The 20106-nt window shown below is 43.1% G+C and overlaps 1 protein-coding gene across 1 annotated transcript in view; it reads right to left on the bottom strand.

Moving 5' to 3' along the window:
• Positions 1-20106, bottom strand: part of lats2 (large tumor suppressor kinase 2) — a 51308-nt gene that overhangs the window by 22090 nt on the left and 9112 nt on the right. The window contains 1 exon segment of the mRNA XM_055636981.1: positions 16371-16861. Coding sequence (XP_055492956.1) covers positions 16371-16709 — 339 coding nt within the window. The 5' untranslated portion in view covers positions 16710-16861.

Genomic DNA, 20106 nt, shown 5'->3' with positions numbered 1-20106 from the left:
GACGAGGAAACACTTTTTCGCACAGAGAGTTGTGAGTCTGAAATTCTCTGCGCAGAGGGAGGTAGAGGCCGGCTATCTGGATACTTTCAACAGAGAGCAAGATAGGGATCTTAAAAATAGTGGAGTCAGGGGATATGGGGAGAAGGCAGGAACGGGGTACTGATTGGGGATGATCAGCCATGATCACATTGAATGGCGGTGCTGGTTCGAAAGGCCGAATGGTATACTCCTGCACCTATTGTCTATTATTTCTTGGGAGACTCTCCGTCACCAATGTGGTTAGTTCTAAAACTGTTTTCCTTTCATAGTAAACTTTTCATCTTCTTGTGGCAATGTAACTGTTCTCATTTAGAACCATCAAAGTTATTTTTCCGTTTCAAACAGTGAATGTTCTTATTTTTCTGTTTTTCTCCAGATGTTTAATTTAGATGTTTTTGTTATACCTCTCCCAAATTTCATGTTATAGGAGCAGAACTAGTACATTCGACCCATCAAATCTTCTCCACCATTCAATCATGGCTAATCTATCTTTACCTCTCAAACCCATTAATAATTGACAATCTGCTGCTGCCTGCCCGCTGAGTTAAAAAATTCCCACGGTAGACACGATACACAGTGTATCGTGAGTCTTGCATGGGAACTTTTAAACTCAGCGTGCAGGCAGCAGCAGATTGTCGTTCCCTTCAATTTCACCCCACCTACACCCCTCTGCTTCCCGGCCATGTGTGTGACCCCTTCCCTCCCCTCTCCAGCTCCCCGCTCATTGCACCGGCGTGGGGGCTTTGTACTGTCTTCACGACGGCGATGGCTGCAGGTAAGTGCAGTCACCGGAGACGTCAGGACCAATTGGACGTCGACCACCAGGCCCACCGCAAGCACAGAGATCCCAAAGACCCACAGCCAGCAGCAGCCCAGCCCAGCCCCGCTCCAACTTCTTCTGCCGGGATCAAGGCGCAAACTCGCGACCTTGCGGATATGAGCCGAGCACTCTACCACTGAGCCAGCCATTAAAATCTACGCAAAAAAAATTCCATTCCGAAGACCGACAAATTCTGAATTACAAAAGGTGTCTGGTCCCAAGGCTTTCGGATAAAAGGTTGTGCACCTGTACTGTGCTTATTTTGTAATCATGGTGGTCCTGGAAAAAGATAAGCACCTATGGTACCAGTGTAAACAAAAATGTTGGAGAAACTCAGCGGGTGAGGCAGCATCTATGGAGAGAAGGAATAGGTGACGTTTCGAGACCCTTCTTCAGACTCAGGCGACGTTTCGGGATGAGATGGTACCAGTGTAATATCTTTAATTTCTAATATTGTGTTACTAATTTATTGTTTTTTTGTTTATTACATGTTAGCTATGACTATTGTGGTTACATGCATGTTTTGCTGTTGGAAGTAAGAATTTCATTCTTCCGCTGTCGGTACACAGTGACTTCACTGACAAGAAACAAAATGCTAATTTAATGAATAACTTTTCGCTATTCTTAAACTAAACAAATTAATTTGTGCTAAGAATTTTAATCTCCATAAAAAAATAAACTTTCCAGAATTGATCTCAGATTGATGTTTACCAATGCATTAGAGATCTGGGCAAGTGTATGACCGTAGACTTTAGAGATACAGTGTGCAAACAGATCCTTCGGCCCAACAAGTCCACACCGACCAGCAATCTCCCCGTACACTTGAACCATCCTAAACACTAGGGACAATTTACAATATTACTGAAGCCAATTAAACTTGCACATCTTTAGATTGTGGGAGGAAACCGGACCACACGGAGAAAACCAACGCGGTCACAGGGAGAACGTACAAACTCTGTATAGACACCACCTGTAGTCAGGATCGTACCAGGGTGTCTGGCTGTAAGTCAACAGCTCTACCGCTGAACCACTGTGCCGCTCCTAACCCTTTCACCATTTAATTTTCCACAACCTCTTCAAATTACAGGCACTACGTTAGTTGTTGAAAAATACCATCAAGATTTCTCAAATTCCCAAACAGATCATAGAAGTTAATTCTGGAGCAGGATTTTCAATAATTTACATCATTCGAGCCAGTGGGATTAAAATTAGTCTGGTACTATTCAGGGCTAAATGCCAAACTTTAGTAAAATATTACTGCATAGAACATAGATGAAGTTTGCCCACTACTTTTCTGAAAATGATCTAAATCATTTCAGATAAGAATTTCAATCATCGGGGGAAAAAAAATGTTGGTAACAATTCTAATTGGGTGTTTACCTAAACATGATGGAGAATTATCTAATCCTCTCACCACTTAATACCCACAATTTATGGTTTCAAACTAGTAAAAATGTAAGTGTAGCTGTAGGTTTAAAACTTTTCCTGAAGTTTATTAAGCATAGAACAAGATAAAAACAGGACATGCTACAACTCCAAGATACATTTTTAAAACACTATAAGTAACCATTACTGTTTTATCAGAGCTACAGAGCACATCTTCCTTAAAAGGTGTGCAAGATTAACAAGATGGTGATATATCTTATCTTAGTATTTCCTTTGCTGCTGAGGTATTTGTTGGTGGCTGTTAATGTAACGCAGTGACTAGTGGGGTACCGCAAGGCTCAATGCTGGGACCCCAGCTATTTACAATATATATTAATGATTTGGACGAGGGAATTGAATGCAATATCTCCAAGTTTGCAGATGACATGAAGCTGGGGGGCAGTGTTAGCTGTGAGGAGGATCCTAGGAGGCTGCAAGGTGACTTGGATAGGCTGGATGAGTGGACAAATGCATGGCAGATGCAGTATAATGTGGATAAATGTGAGGTTATCCACTTTGGTGGCAAAAACAGGAAAGTAGACTGAATGGTGGCCGATTAGGAAAAGGGGAGATGCAATGAGACCTGGGTGTCAAGGTACACCAGTCATTGGAAGTATGCATGCAGGTGCAGCAGGCAGTGAAGAAAGCGAATGGTATGTTAGCATTCTTAGCAAAAGATTTGAGTATAGGAGCAGGGAGGTTCTACTGCAGTTGTACAGGGTCTTGGTGAGACCACACCTGGAGTATTGCATACAGTTTTGGTCTCCTAATCTGAGGAAGGACATTGTTGCCATAGAGGGAGTACAGAGAAGGTTCACCAGATTGATTCCTGGGATGTCAGGACTTTCATATGAAGAAAGACTGGATAGACTCGGCTTGTACTCGCTAGAATTTAGAAGATTGAGTTGGCTCTTATAGAAACTTACAACAATTCTTAAGGGGTTGGACAGGCTAGATGCAGGAAGATTGTTCCCGATGTTGGGGAAATCCAGAACAAGGGGTCACAGTTTAAGGATAAAGGGGAAATCTATTAGGACTGAGATGAGAAAAAAAATAAAAAATTACACAGGGAGTGGTGAATCTGTGGAATTCTCTGCCACAGAATGTAGTTGAGGCCAGTTCATTGGCTATATTTAAGAGGGAGTTAGATGTGGCCCTTGTGGCTAAATGGATCAGGGGGTATGGAGAGAAGGCAGGTACAGGATACTGAGTTGGATGATCAGCCATGATCATATTGAATGGCGGTGCAGGCTCGAAGGGCCGGATGGCCTACTCCTGCACCTATTTTCTATGTTTCTATGTAATGTAGATGATACTTTTTTCATTCCGAGACACACCATGCCCACTCCCCAACAGTATTCCCTCTCCATAAAGGAATATAATCACCGTGGTCTCTTCCCCCCCCCTCACTTCAAATGCCATCAAAATCCATCAATTCTGAAATAGATAAATTAATCTCAGATCGCACAGCATGATGGCATAGCAGTAGAGTTGCTGTCTAACAGCACCAGAGATCCGGGTTCAATCCTGACTACAGGTGCTGTCTGTACTAAGTTTGTATGTTCTCCACGTGGGTTTTTTTCTGGAAGCTACGATTTCCTCCTACACTCCAGAAACAAAAAGGTTTGTAAGTTTATTGGCTTCGATAAAAATTGTAAATTGTCCCTAGTATGTAGGATAGTGCTCGTGCTGGTGTACAGGGATCGTTGGTTGGCCTGGACTCGGTGGGCTGAAGAGCCTATTTTCACTCTGTATCTCTAAAAATCTAAATAACAATTTCATTCACCAGAACAAAACTTCCTGGTATCAATCTTGATTTGGGTGTTTATGAAACAATATAAAAATTATTAGGTGAGTGGACGTTAATTTTCCAAAACTATTTCTGCTGTGATTAATGGATCAGCACATTGATACAATCATAAAGTATGTCCATCAACGCCTCTACTTCCTTAGAAGATTTGGTATGTCAATGAATTCTCTCTTGAACCTCGACAGGTGTGCAGCAGAGAGCATATTGACTGGTTGCATCGGGGCCTGGTTCGGCAACTCGAACACCCAGGAACAAAGAGGATTACAAATAATGATGAACACTGTCCGGACCATCACAGGCTCCAACCTCCCCATCATTGAAGGGATCTATAGGAGTCGCTGCTTCAAAAAGGCAGCCAGCATCATCAAGGACCCACACCACCCTGGCCATACTCTCCTGCCATCGGGAAGAAGATATAGGAGCCTGAAAACTGCAATGTCAAGATCCAAGAGCAGCCTCCACTCACGTGGCAATTCTGCCCAAATGGCAGGAGTCCTAAATTAAGGAAATTGAATTAAATTACCATATTTCCCGATTGTCAGTACAGTTGGGAGGGGGGGTGGAGGGAAGTTCCTTTCACAGCGTGTGGGGAGTCTGGCTCAAGTCAGCACGGCCTGGGCTGCACAAAGTAGTGAACTTGCAGGGAGGGCAGGAGCGTTGAGAAGGGGGGGGGGGTCGGGGATCATGCCAGCAACTCATTCACTCACTCAGTAGCTCGGGTGGCTGCCGGGACCAGACAGCGGAACCAGCCACCACCTTGGCGCCTCCTGCTGGCCCGCCCGCCAGCCAGCCATGGTGTCCTTCGGCACAGGCGCAACCGGTGGAGGTGTGGTTGGCGGGTAGCTACTTGGCGGAAGGCTAGCTGCTTCTTCCCAGGCTCTCTATCTCTCCCGTTATGTGATCTCCCCGAGCCAGGAAGTCCCCGTCCCTCGGACCTGAACCGCACAGCGCATTGTGGGACAGGCGAAGATGGAGGCTCTCCGGTCCAGATTGCCTCCTTTGAGTTTCACAAGATGTTCCTTTCTACTGACTAAACCAAATCCTTGATCTTATCCTGCCAGCCTTTTTTTCAAAATTTAGCAACTCAAAATGGGGGGGGGGGGGGGGGGGGGGGGGGAAGGTCTTCTTTGCGGGGAAAATACGGTAAGTCTGCTGCTACAGAACTGAATGACCGGCTAACAATAGACAAACTTCTGAACATTGTGCATATTTTTAAAGAACATCACTGCTGCTTTCACATTGTCCTCCACCAAAATTCACAGTAGGTTGTTACAAATATATTTCTGCAAAAAATAAAATTTTCGCAATCTTTCCAAAAATAAATACATTCAGTCAAGAACGATGCATTGAATAAAATAGAACTGCAAAGATCATTTTTACAGCCATCTGCAAACCAGCTTGTGGCTGTAGTTCAGACTCTGCACAAACAGTTAAGCAGGCAGTCCAGTCTTTGAATAAGCTTGCATCATCTGAAAGGCAAGAACAACCACACATAGGACAAGTTGTCCTGGGGTCAGCTCTCGAGGCATTTGGAAAGCATTTAGGAGAACTATTCTCATAATTTGCACATGGTTAACCAACGTGACATTTTCCAGAGCCAACCATTTCAGCGTCGAGCAGCTGCAAGTCTTGTGGGTTTCTCCACCTCCCATCCAAGGAATAAAATACTCAAGCCTCCTGACTAAAAACATTCCATTAGCTGATAGTTTAACAGCAAAAAACCTTCTCTGCTTTCAGAACAATTATTGTGAGCACAGTGCGTAAAAACGGAGACAAACATCATAAAAACACATCAGTCTGAAGAAGGGTCTTGACCTGATACGTCACCTATTCCTTTTCTCCAGAGATTCTGCCTGACCCGAGTAACCCGAGTTACTCCAGCATTTTGTGTCTATCATATAACACGCTGCAGACTCAAGAGAGATGCTGGAATCTTGAGCAAAACACACACTGCTGGAGGTACTCAGTGGGTTATCAGTGGATCGACCACAAAAAAGTCCACTAGAGGAATGGGAACCATTTATAGATATAGCATGGAAACAGGCTTTTTGACCCAATGAATGGACACTGACCAACAAAAACTTGTTCACAAAGGGATGGAGAAACTCAGCGGGTCAGGCTGCACGTGTGGAGAACATGGATAGCTGACGTTTCGGGTCAAGAACCTTCTTGGAATGGATTCTGCTTCAGAATCTCCTGTCAAACACCACTCCCGCATGGTCAAAGTCAGTCTGAAGAAAGGTCCTGACCCAAAAAATCATCTATCCATGTTCTCCAGGGATGCTCCCTGACCTGCTGAATTACTCCAGCAGGTCTTTTATTGTGCAGGCCATTGTTTCTCCAATCACCTGTTTTCATTAGTTCTATGTTACCTCATTTTCCTCTCCACTCCCTACACACTAGGGGCAATTTACAGAGTCTAATTAAACTACAAACCTGCACGCCTTTGGAATGTGTGAAAAAAAACCCGAAGTACCTGGAGGAAACCCATGGAGAAGGTGTAAAATCCACACGCGCTCAGTACCTGATGTCAGGATCAAACCCGTGTTTCTAGTGCTGTGAGGCACTTGCTCTACCACTGTGCCACCAAACTTAATGACCTGGTGCTGCCTGTGCCACCGTCACAGAAATTTCTGGGAACAATCCCGCCTTAGCCAACCCAGTGTGGTTAGACTTGATCATTAGGCAATATCAATGATTGCTTGAAGACATATGGAACTGCAGATGCTGGAGTCTTGAGCAATACACAAAGTGCTGTAGGAATGCAGTGCATCAGACAGCATCTGTGAAGGGAATGGGCAGGCAACATTTTGGATCAGGACCCTTCCTCTGACTCTCCTGACCTGAAACATCGCTTGTCCATTCTCCCTACAGATGCTGCCTGACCTGCTGAGTTCCTCCATTATTTGTGTATTAATGAATGCATCATGATCAATTTTTGCCCATTTCATCAAGAGCAAATTTAGAGCTCAGACAAATGGATGCACATTTTGAAATTATATGAATTATATATCAATTATATTAATATACCTATAATTTATATATTGAATTATTATGTCTGCTGACTGGGTAGCACGCAACAAAATGCTTTTCACTGTACCTCAATGCACGCGACAACAAACCAAAATAAAACTAAATAAAACTGGGGAAAAAAATTAAATTAAATCAATTCCACTTTCCTCTCCTTACCTCTGGTCTAACTATCCTTTGTCATCCTACAGCAAGCCCAAGGTACTTATATTTTGAAAATGCAGTAACATGCCACTTGCAGAGTATATATTCACTACATTAAAACTTAATGTCTTTAATATTCAAGAGTTGACGTAGAACAGGCTTTTGACGAGTTGACAACATAATGCACATACATGAAATGTCACAATGTAATTTTTAATCTAGCAGTAATGAAATATTGAATTGTGGCAAGGGAACTTCAGAAAAAGGGGAAACCATGCTTTACTTGAACTTTTACAAGCACTATCCAGGCACACATCAGAAAGAAAGAGTTATAAGGACTTCTGGCTGCCTCACAGGACCCAAACATTCCTGCTGTCATGCTTACATTTCTAGCTCTGGAATTATTTACACTCCCTGGTTCTGCAATAGCTGTGTAAATTCCAGAAGTGTTACAGTTATGTAGAACACAGATACATGTTGCTAGTCAGGATTAGTTTGACAACCTCAGATACAAAAACATACAAGGCGGTACAAAACTAGTTGTATAAATGCTTATCTCTATACCTATAAAAGTCTGATCTTGTGTGTGTGTGTGTGTGTGTGTGTGTGTGTGTGTGTGTATTCATTGTATCTTCCTCAAAATGCTATACGCTAACATTTTCACAGATTATTCATCACATGAACCACGCCGACAAACTGCTTCACTTCACATTTCATGCTATATTTCAAAAGTTATAGTGTTTTCAAAATAGCTAAAACCAAGTTTTTAAAAAGGCAAACGTCCATCAACCCGCTTCGAGTGATGTCACAAGGTTTACCAATGGAGGGGTGTGCAGCCACCAACTTCCAGTGACGTCAGGAGAGGGCCGCATTTAAATTAACATTCCGCTTTTTCCGGCCCGGGCTTCTACCCGCGACACCCCAGCTGGGGTTTTACGCGGACATCAAGGAAGCACCAAGACTGCAGCGATGAAGGAGACATCGAGAACGCAGCAGTGAGGCCTCGCAACGATGGGGCCACTGAGGAGGTGAGGAGGGAGAGTGGGGGGGATTGAGGGAGAGGATGGGGTAGGGAGGATAGTTGCCACGTCTACATTCCCTCTCTCGCCCCCTCTCTCCCCCCTCCCTATCTGCCCTGACTCACACCCTCTCTACCCACCCCCCTCCCTCTACCCCTTCCCTCCCTCTCTAACCCCCCCCCCCCCCCCTTCTTCTCTACCCCATCCCTCTCTACCCCCCTCCCTCTCTAGGGATTGAAGAGGGAGGGTGAAGAGGAGGAGGAGGGAGTGCTGGGGGATAAGGATAATTGAGCCGCGCCTGTGCAGTTGGGGCTATGCGTGAGTGGTGGAATATTCCGTTGGGGGAGCATTGGGGGAACGGTGAGTGGTGGAATCTTGCGTCGGGGAGCAGACCCAACAGGTCTACACTTGGTCTAGTTACATATAACATTGGGATTTAAGGATACATGTATAATTTTCTATTGATTAAAGTACTGTTAGCTGCAGAAACTTTGCAATTGGAAAGAAAATAATTCAGTATGATCTCCAAATCTACAAAATATAAACTATGTAACCTTTGAAAATAGAGTTCTTTGTTATCAGTTTCAAATTACAAAATTTAAACTAGTTCATCAGTTTTCACCTTGAATATCGAATACAGTCCATAACTCCCTGAAAGTGGTGACTCAAATGAAGTGGTAGAGGTGGCATATGGTATGTTTACCTTCATTGGTCAGGGTATGGAATATCAAAGTCACAGGGTAACATTGTAGTTTTATAGGGTTTTGGTTAGGTTGCATTTGGACTACTGCGTGCAGTTCTGGTCACCACAATACAGGAAGGATGTGAATGCTTTGGAAGGGGTAAAGAGGATGTTTAGCAAAATGATGCCTGGATTAGGGTATCTCTGCTACAAGGAGAGGAGGAGGATAGAGGGTGATCTTATAGAGTTGTATAGAATCATGAGGGTAAATGCAGTCTTTTATTGAGAGCAAAGCAATATAAACTAGAGTTTATAAACATATAAACATTGGTTTAAGGTGAGGGGGGAAAGTACTAATAGGAACCAGAGAGGCAACCTTTTTGTTTACACAAAGGGTGGTGGGTATATGGAACGAGCTGCTGGAGGAGATAGTTGAGATAGGTACTATCACAATGTTTCAAACACATTTGGACAGGTATAGAGGGATATAGGCCAAAATCAGGCAGATGGGACTTGTATAGATCGGGCATGTTGGTTGACTTGGGCAAATTAAGCCGAAGGGCCTGTTTCCTTGCTGTATGATTTTAAACACGAGGAGAGGAAAACAAGACTGATTACATGCAATGCCACCAAATCACAAATTTACACAAATCTGTATTTCACAAAATGGATTTAAGAATGGGTTTAAGAATTAGTATAACCTTTCTTTAAATTTGACTCAATTGCCAATTGATTTTGTTTCTACAATACTGGGATTATTAGAATTGTAAAATTAAAAAAGGACTCAATGCCAGAGAAAATGCAACCCTTGTTTTGGTTGCTAAAAACTTTCACACAACAGTAATGCTGATGGAATCCTCTCCCAGGAGTTTGTTGAAAACTAAACTACGCAGCTTTAATCCATGCCTACGCCACAGCAAGTAATATGAAACACACTCTGGCTCAGTATGACATTTCTGCTTTGCTTTGGATTGGGGATATTCCCAATAGAAATCGTTCCTTTGCCTCAAATCACCGCACAGGGTCTTCATCTTGCTGCTAAAGGGAGCCAGTTTAAAATGCAACATAATGTTTGTGAAGAAAGCAAAACTAAATGCATTTATATATTCTGCATTCTGACCACTGCTATAATGTTATACCTAGCAAGATCCCATTAACAACAGCACGAACTCTAGCAGATGTTGTACTTGAGAATAATGAATCATAGAACTTAGGGATTATGATTATCATATAAATCACACAAAAAAAACACCATTCAACAATACTGCTGCTTGAAAAAAAACTTTCCTTAGAGCATTTGATTTGATCTTGTGGAAATTGGTCTGGTCGACTGTATCAGCAAATATGGTGTGTTTGAATCAGAGCAGATCAGAGTAGAAAGAAAGACTAAAGTTGGGCTCAGTATTGTTTTGCATAAACAGGGTTGCTAAGCACATACAGAACCATTTCTGACGGTCTGAAATATATCAGGTAGCCTCTAATTTGCAGAGTTTCACAAAACTTTACAGTAATTTTATCAATCACACAAATGTGTTCTGCTCAAGGATTTAAAAAAATGTATCCCGCATGAGGGCAATAGATAGAATAGATCCTAAGTAGGGGAATCAAGAACCAGAGGACATAGGTTCAAGGGAAGAGAGGAACATTTTAATGGGAACCTGAGGGGCAACTTTTCCCACACAGTGGGTGGTGGGTATATGCATCAAGCTGCCAGAGGCGGTAGTTGAGACAGATACTATAACAATGAGAATTAAGGGACAGAAGTTAAGGGGTAACATGAGGGGGAACTTCTTTACTCAGAGAGTGGTGGCTGTGTCGAATGAACTTCCAGCGAAGGTGGTGGAGGCAGGTTCGTTTTTATAATTTAAAAATAAATTGGATAGTTATATGGACGGGAAAGGAATGGAGGACTATGGTCTGAGCGCAGGTATATGGGACTAGGGGAGAATACGTGTTCGGCACAGACTAGAAGGGTCGAGATGGCCTGTTTCCGTGCTGTAATTGTTATATGGTTATAATGTTTAAAAGACATTTGTACGGCTACATGAATAGAAACATAAAAAATAGGTGCAGGAGTAGGCCATTTGGCCCTTCGAGCCTGCACCGCCATTCAATATGATCATGGCCGATCATCCAACTCAGTATCCTGTACCTGCCTTCTCTCCATACCCCTTGATACCTTTATCCACAAGGGCCACATCTAACTCCCTCTTAAATATAGGAAAGGTTTGGAGGGATATCAGCCAAAGGGGGGCAGGTGGAACTAGCGCAGATGGGGCAACTTAGTCGAAATGGGTAAGTTGGGGCAAAGGTCATGTTTCCATGCTGTATGACTATCTGAAAACAGTCACCATGTGTGAGTGGACATCTTTACATGGTTAGAGTTATAAGAGGGAATTTTGTGCATCATACAGTATGGAAACAGGCCCTTTAGCCCAATGCTGACCAAAATGCCTCATCTACACTTGTCCAAACTACCTGAATTTGGCCCATATCCCTCAAGATTAGAGCTTGAAGAATTAGGTTGAAAAGGACAGGCTCTTTTCTCTACAAAAGCAAGCTGAAAAGTTCATGGTGAGAAAATCTTGTGATTTTTGTTTTGTACGTATTTTTTATAACTGTTAAGTGTGAATGTATAAAGAGTTTTTGCATTTTGTATATATTTTTTGATTCTGAAGTTTATTTTGAAGCAAATAATGGTGTGCAAGATTTTGATGGGTTTTGATGGTGTTGTGTGTGTGTGTGTGTGTGTGTGTGTGTGTGTGTGTGTGTGTGTGTGTGTGTGTGTGTGTGTGTGTGTGTGTGTGTGTGTGTGTGTGTGTGTGTGTGTGTGTGTGTGTGTGTGTAGTGTAGATATTTTTAATAGCAAGAGAGGCTAATTTACATGGTAGTGAAAACTTAATAATACATCATTTAGAGAATTCAGGAAAAAAATATTTTCATGAAGTCTGATTAGAATACAGAACTTGCTATCACTTGCAATACATGGAGATGAACTGCTTAAAGGGCGACAAGGTGATATACATATATATAGTATGCTATGTGTACATACATACATGTAATATTGATCAATGTGTCCTTCCATTTCATTTAATTTTTACATTATTGATGTTTAAGTTTTTTTGTTACATTTTGAGTCAATAAATGTTTTTCTGACAAAAACATAGATTAATCTCCTTTTCAATAAGTTGGAGAAAACAAACATGAAGCAGAGAAAGATGATGGAAAAAAGCAGTAGCAAATATCTTCAACTTTTAATCCTCAATCAATCGTGAACCAAAACTGTGGAATGCCACCAATGATAAAAATGTAAAACTGATAACACAGAACAAATTCCAGAACCCTTAATTGACTCGATGATAAGGCACTTTGAATTCTACAAGTGATAGATTAAATTTCTCAGCAAGCATCAACTAAGAGTAAGAACCCAAATGTGTACATGAGAGAATGTGCATGGTTGTGTGCCCAGGCATGTGATGATTTTGCAATCAAATGGTCAGAACATACCACGGTGTAATGTCAAGTGTTGGCAGATAACATACTGCTTAAAGACATTATGGAGCACAGGAGGATGAGGGGTGATCTTATATAGGTGTATAAAATCTTGAGGAATAGATAGGGTGAATACACGGAGTCAAGAACCAGAGGACATAGATCTAGGGTGAGAGGGGCAAGATTTAAAAGGAAGGGCAACTATTTCACTCAGAGGATGGTGGGTATATGGAATGAGCTGCCAGAGGAGATGGTGGATGAGGCAGGTACGATTACATCATTTAAAAGACATTGGACAAGTTCATAGACAGGAAGGTTTGAGGGATATGGACGAAACACAGGTAGGTGGGACTAGCACACACACTCGGCATGGGCAATTTGGGCCAAGGGCCTGTTTTCGTGTTGTATGACTCTATGACCCAACCAGATGTTATTTAGCTATTTAATTATATACACACACACACATTATTCAAGGTCATGCAGGTCAGAAACACCCAGAGATTTATTCCAACTATGCTAAATTAGTTTCTAAGCAGATATTGTCCAGATGGCCTCATCCTTCCCACATTAGGAACATGAATATAAAATCAGTACAGTTCTCAGTCCCGTGATTCATATGAATATACAATGATATCCCATCAATAATAATATTGAAAGTCCATCAATGTCTCTAGTTCCTTAGAAGATTGAGGAGATTTGGTATGTCAACAAACACTCTCCTGATCTTCTAAAAAGTCTTGACTCTTGGTAATAGGAAAACCACATTACAGTAAATGTCCCAAAATCCGCTTACAGGCATAAAATGCTAGAGTAATTCAGCGAGTCAGGCAGCATCTCTGGAAAAAATGAATAGGTGATGTTTGGGGTCGGAACCCTACTTCAGACTGAAAGGGGAGGGGAGGGGGGGGGGGGGATACGAACTGCAGGCAAAATTAGCCAGAACTAATCAGGGCTGGCAACAGACAACCTCAGGCAGTGGGGAGCCCACAAAATACCACTTTCCTGCTATTCAACAATCCTGACAGTTTGGCATCTGCTTCATGAGATCCAGATTCCCAAATTCCTTTTCACACACCAGGTTCACGCGCTCCCCTGGAGATCATCCGTTTCCCTGCACTCTTGAAACCTATCGTGACCTATGCTCCCTTTAAACTAAACAGTTTCACTATGTTAACACGTTAATATTAATGTTATTATTAACGTGTTAACATAGTATAACTTACAAGAACATTTCCACCACCAGGGCGAAACCGGGGGCGCCACCGTCGGTCATTCATTCGTTTATGCTGCTGCTCGCTGATTCAGTCTTCTCCAAGATCTATTTAAGAAAGAACTGTAGATGCTTGAAAAATCAAAGGTAGACAAAAAAATGCTGGAGAAACTCAGCAAGTGAGGCAGCAACTATGGAGAGAAGGAATAGGCGACGTTTCGGGTCGAGACCCTTCTTCAGACTGATGTGTGGGGGGGGGGGGGGGGGGGGGAGCGGGAAAAAGAAAGGAAGAGGCGAGACAGTAGGACTAGGAGAGCTGAGGAGGGGGAGGGGGAGAAGGGAGAAGACAAAGGCTATCTAAAATTAGAGAAGTCAGTGTTGATACCGCTGGGGAGTAGACTACCCAAGCAAATACCCAAGCTTGTCTCCTCACTACATTTACTGCTGGCTCCAGTCATAATGGCTCTAGTAATCATGTATTGTCTTTCCGCTGACTGCAGAGCATGCAACAAAAGCTATTCACTGTGACACTAAACTAAACTACCTTGCTAAAATTGTTAACAGAAACTTGTTCACTCGGAGCTGAGGCAGCGGGACTCGGAGCTGAGGCAGCGGGACTTGGAGCTGAGACAGCGGGACTTGGAGCTGAGGCAGCGGTGGCCCGACTCGCGGAGGCAGCGGGACTCGGAGCTGAGGCTGTGGCGGGCCGACTTGGAGCGGAGACGGCGTTCCGGCTTTCGGCAGTGGCGACATCACCACGGAGGTCCACTGGACTGGAGAGCGGCATCTTCGGCCTGGATCGCCTCAGCGCAGAGGGAGAACAAGGAGGGAAGAGACAGAGACTAAGACTTTTGCCTCCATCACAGTGAGGAGGTGCTTGGTGAACTCACTGTGGTGGATGTTAATTTGTGTTTATTGTATGTTTTGTTATTTATTATTATTGTGTATGACTGCAGGCAACGAAATTTTGTTCAGACCGAAAGGTCGGAATGACAATAAAGGAATCAAATTCATCAAATTCAAAATAAAATGACTCTGTCTGAATGCTTTACAAAAATGTGGCAGCATAGTGACACAGCAGGTAGAGTTCCATCCATCCAGGCCAGACCCTGACCTTTGTGTGGAGTTTGCACATGGAGAAGTTGGGCTGAAGGGAAGAAGGGCCTTGACCCGAAACATCACCTATTCATGTTCTCCAGACCTGACCTGCTGAGTTACTCCAGCACTTTGTGGCCAGATCCACGCTGTGTTTCTCTGTAACTATGAAGCTCCCTGTGACTGTGTGGGCTTCCTCCAGGTGTTTCATTCCACAATCCAAAGAACTGCTGGATGGCAGACTAACTCATCACTGTAAATTGCCCCTAGTCTGGGGAAAGTCGATGGAAATACGGAAAAATCTAAAAGTGTGAATAGTACAGGTGGGTGCTTGATGGTCAGTGTGGACTTGGTAGGTCAGGGAATCCTGTTTCAGTGCTGTATGACGTTCTGTGTATTTACTTTAGTCCTTTTTCAATAAAGAACAATATGTAACTTTCTTTCCAAATTGCCTGCATCTAAAACTCTCCGTGGTTAATGAACCAATACACTAAAGCCACTCTGGGCTCCAAGATTTATCAACCCATTTCATGGGTTGATAAAAAAAATGTTTTTCTTCCCACAAAAATAACTCACTTAACACTTTCCAAATTAACTCCATCTACCATCACCTTATGCTCACTCACTTAACCTGGCTGAACCTTTACAGATTGCATCCTCCAAATTGTTTACTTTCCATCCAATATTGGGCAAACCGGCATGTATTTTGTTCATAACTTTTTAAATATATCATGGATACATACAGAAATTTATTCATACTATGTGTTCACTGACCGTCCCAAATAGTTCTTAAAATGGTAGTGAACCACCACATTAAACTGCTGCAGACTTCTCGTGAAAATATTCTCATGGTGCCATTGTACAGGAAGCTCCAGGATATATACCCAGTGATGACAAACCAACAACAATCTTTCCAAGTTACAACTTGAAATGGAAACTGTTGATCCAGCATTCACATCTACATCTCTCCTCTTTAATGGGGAAGGGAGGTAAAGAAGAACCGGGGGTCTTAACATCCGCGCCCTCAAGGTTAGGTTAGCTGCAGGAGCCCCCCCACCGGGGCACAAGGGCTGAAGGTGGCAGGGCGAAGAGAGGGGCGACAGTTTAGTTTAGTTTAAGAGATACAACATGGAAACAGGCCCTTCGGCTGACCAAGTCGACACTGACCAGCGATCCCCATGGACCAGCACTATCCTACACACTCGAGACAATTTACAATTTTTACCGAAGGTAATTAATCTACAAACCAGCATGATTTTGGAATGTGACAGGAAACCAGAGCTCCTGGAGAAAACCCACATGGTCACGGGGAGAACATACAAACTCCATACAGACAGCACCGTGGTCAGGATCGATCCCGAGTGTCTAACGCTGCAAGGCAGCAGCTTTAACACTGTGTCACTGCTACTTTTTACCATTAATTCCTCCTGCCTCAATCATTTACTTCTTGCCGCTATCTTCTTTTGTTATCCAGTTGTTGAAAGTCTGACAACCATTGCATTACATTTGAGGCCAGTGAACGTTTTATTTCCTGGCGGTACCCAAAGCATGACATCTTATAAAGTAATAACACATGATCAAAAAGTAACATTGACGAGGCATACCTGTTCACATCCAGCATTTACCAATTCTTGCAGCATCTGCCTGTTTACTTCAACACTAATGGATTGACCCGACTCATTTGCAAATGGCATCAGGGAGTTTCTGATTTCACGGAGAGCTTTCTGATAAGGGCCAAATTTTGGGACAGGTCGCATCTGTTGTTGTCTGGTGGCATCTTTTCCAGCAGTGGCTTTCGGATCAAGTTGGGCTTCACTGTTAGTGCCACCATTCAAACCCTGATTTGAAGATTTAGGAGGTTGCTTCAATCCCTCCCGAATTTCCTGTAGTCTTTGGCGGCTGTTTCCTGCATATGAAGTGGCTGGAAATGTCTTTGGCCTCATCACAGAAACAACTTTTGCTTTTCATAAATAAGCTCTTTTTGCAGGTTTTTTTGAGGCAGATTTTCAGGAAGTTTTAATAGTTTGTTGCCATCAAAGATGTTCACTCGTGGTCTTTCAATTTGTGTTCATTTCATTTTCATGGGCATCTTTAGCTGAAATGCAGAAGAAGAGTGTAATTTTTTTTTAATGCAATATTTTCTGAGACATTTAATTGTATTCATATTAATTGTATTAATATTTAATTTTTCTTTGCATGCATCTGCAAGTACGTGCACATGTGCATGAATCTTCCAACAACTCAACGAAAAGGTTGAAAGACCCAAAGCTCCATGTATATTTCCAAACAAACTGTGAAAAATGTATATTTTCAAAAACTGCCAAGAACATCCTGTACTTAGATGCCCATGTAGCTATTTGCCCTGTGATTAAGAAAGCACAGTTTCCCTGCGATAATATTTCCCCTCTTTTTTCCTGCTCTCTTAAAAGTTCCAACCTCTTGTTAGAAAAAAAAATTGGACAATTTCTGGGGGGGGGGGGGGGGGGGGGGGGGGGGGGGGGGGGGGGGGGGGGGAGGGTCCGTTTAAACATGGACCCAGGAGGCCTTCACTGCCAAGTTTCACCTTGTCCTTGCCAAGTGACCACCAAGTACAATTTCCAGCAGGATATTCTGGCTGGCAAAGAGAAGAATACTGGCTTGTTTTTATCTCTTATCCGAACCAAGAGTGTTGAGGCCCCTCCAATCCTTTATTTCTGAGAAAAACAAAAACTATTTCAGTAAGCAGTATTTGATACTTATGAATTCCAGCTACTTCTGACACAAACACCAATTCATTTTGTTTAAATATTTGTTTTAAGGATAGTAGTCCGAGTTAAAGATAGCAAATTGACTTAGTCCTTATGCTTGTGCATAAGCAGTGTGGCGGCACTGTGGCGCAGTGGTAGAGTTGCTGCCTTGCAGCGCCAGAGACACCGGTTCGATCCTGACTATGTGTGCTGTCTGTATGGAGTTTATGTTCTTCCTGTGTCTGTGTGGGTTTTCTCCAAGTGCTCCAGTTTCCACCCACATTCCAAAGACATACAGGTTTGGAGGTTAAATGGCTTCGGTAAATATTGTAAATTGTCCCTATTATGTGTAGGCTAGTTGTTGGGATGGTCGGTGCAGACTCGGTGGGCTGAAGGATCTGCGTCCGCACTGTATCTCTAAAGTAAACTAAAGTACTCGTTGCTATCTCCGATACTCCTTCTTAATTTTAAAGCTGATCAGTCAGACATCACCAAGAATCAATGAGAATATTATCCTCCCCATCTCCAGTGAGGCAGCTTTTTTCTGTCCTAGGAATTTCTTGCCATACAGTGTACTGAACAGAGGTGCAAGTTTCAGGAGCTTAGGGTCAGACATAGAAACAAAGTGAGCTGTCCACTGGGGAAATATTAGAACCACAATAATGGGAATGTTGACCTGGGAGAAGATGCTGACATTAGTTCTGTCAATGAAACTGGACAACTTTTTGGATGGTGTTGGGAGTTAGTTTCCCAGTACCTTTGAAGAGCCTGCTAGAAGTAGGTCATGTTTCTAAAGTGTACAGGAGAGCATAGATCACTGCTTTCTAGTAGATCATTAGCTTTGTGCTAGTCTGGGTTTTGATCTTCGAACATTTCCACTCAAAGGCTGTGCTGGATGCAGTGGCTGAATTTCTATGCATTTGTCTGCTTTCATTGAGAATTGGCTCCAAACTATGAAAAACATTTTCATTTTCCAAAATATTGGCAGGTAATATGCAATGGGACAAGTTGATAGAGGACATTCCTTTTATGGAGGATCAATGCAAGGCCCATTCTCTCATACACTTTAATGATAAACCCAGGAGCTTGGTTACAGAGTGTGAATATATTCAAGTGTCATCCGCATAGTGCAGTTCGATGAATGAGTGGAATGACAGTAGTTCAAGAGTGGAGATGATGTTGACCAGACGGTTTCCCATTCCATGTACTGGTTAGGCCATAAGTTCGTCATAGGACCAGAATTAGGCCTTCAGCCCATCGGGTCTACACTGCCATTCAATCATGGCTGATCTATCTCACCTTCTCAAACCCATTCTCCTGCCTTCTTCCCATAACCTTTGACACCCTTACTAATCAAGAAACTGTTAATCTCCACTTTAAAAATACCCAATGATTTGGCCTTCACAGTCTTCTGTGGAAATGAATTTCACATAGTCACCCTCTGGTTAAAGAAATTCCTCCTCATCTCCTTTCAAAGGTATGTCCCTTTATTCTAAGGCTGTGCCCTCTAGATTAAGATTCTCCCACTAATGGAAGCATCCTCTCCACATCCATTCTATCCAGGCCTTTCACTATTCAGCAAGTTTCAATGAGATTCCCTCCCCTTATTCTAAACTCCATCGAGTACAGGCACAGAGCTGTCAAGCCCAATCATCCCTGGAATCATTTTCATAAACCTCCTCAGGACCCTCTCCAATGCCAGCATATATTTCATCAGATATGGGGCCCAAAACGGGCTCACACACTCGAAATGCGGTCTGACCAGTGCCTTATAAAGCCTCAGCATTACATCCCTGCTTTGATATTCTAGTCCTCTCGAAATGAATGCTAACATTGCATTTGCATTTACCTTCCTTAATACCAATTCAACCTGCAAATTAACCGTTTGGGAATCCTGCACCAAAGGTAGACAAAAATGCTGCAGAAACTCAGCGGGTGAGGCTGCATCTATGGAGCGAAGGAAATAGGCAACATTTTGGGCCGAAACCCTTCTTCAGACTGATGGCACTCTAAAGCACTCTAAAGTTCCTTTGCATCTCTGATTTTGGAATCCTCTCCCCATTTAGAAAACAGCCTAAATCTTTATTCCAACTGCCAAAGTGCATCACCGCACACTTTGCTCCGTTGTATTCCATCTGGGTCCATGGTAGTAGGAAGATTATTTGAAGCAAAGAGCAAACTTGAAGTAAAGAAGATTGTGAAAATTGTTGTGCCAATGAATGACACAGTGTTGCATTACCCAGTTGTGCGTTGCGATTGGGAAAGTGGTGGATTTGCTGGTTAGATCTTTGACACCTCATTATTGTAGAAAGTTTAGAAAGGAGAACAAAGCTACAGTTATGGGCCTGTCCCACTTGGCCGTCATTCACGTGCCATTTACGCGACCTGCTAGCGTGTGGGTAGCGTGTGGTTAGCGCGGGAGTGGTGTGGAGGAGTGTGGATTTCGCCCTGCACTAAATCTTCGCGCGCCACCGGCCTGTCGCGTAACTGACGGCCAAAGTGGGACAGGCCCAAGACCCTGGCGCGGCGCAACGTCTCACCTCCAACAGCAGCAGAAGCAGGCAAATGATCGCCGACCTCGACCTGGGGCTCATGGCTGTTGTGGATCCGGATC

This window comes from Leucoraja erinacea, chromosome 6 (assembly GCF_028641065.1).
Source record: "Leucoraja erinacea ecotype New England chromosome 6, Leri_hhj_1, whole genome shotgun sequence".
NCBI lineage: Eukaryota > Metazoa > Chordata > Chondrichthyes > Rajiformes > Rajidae > Leucoraja > Leucoraja erinaceus.
Note: the sequence above shows the minus strand (reverse complement) of the source record. Positions and strands in the feature narration are given on the sequence as shown.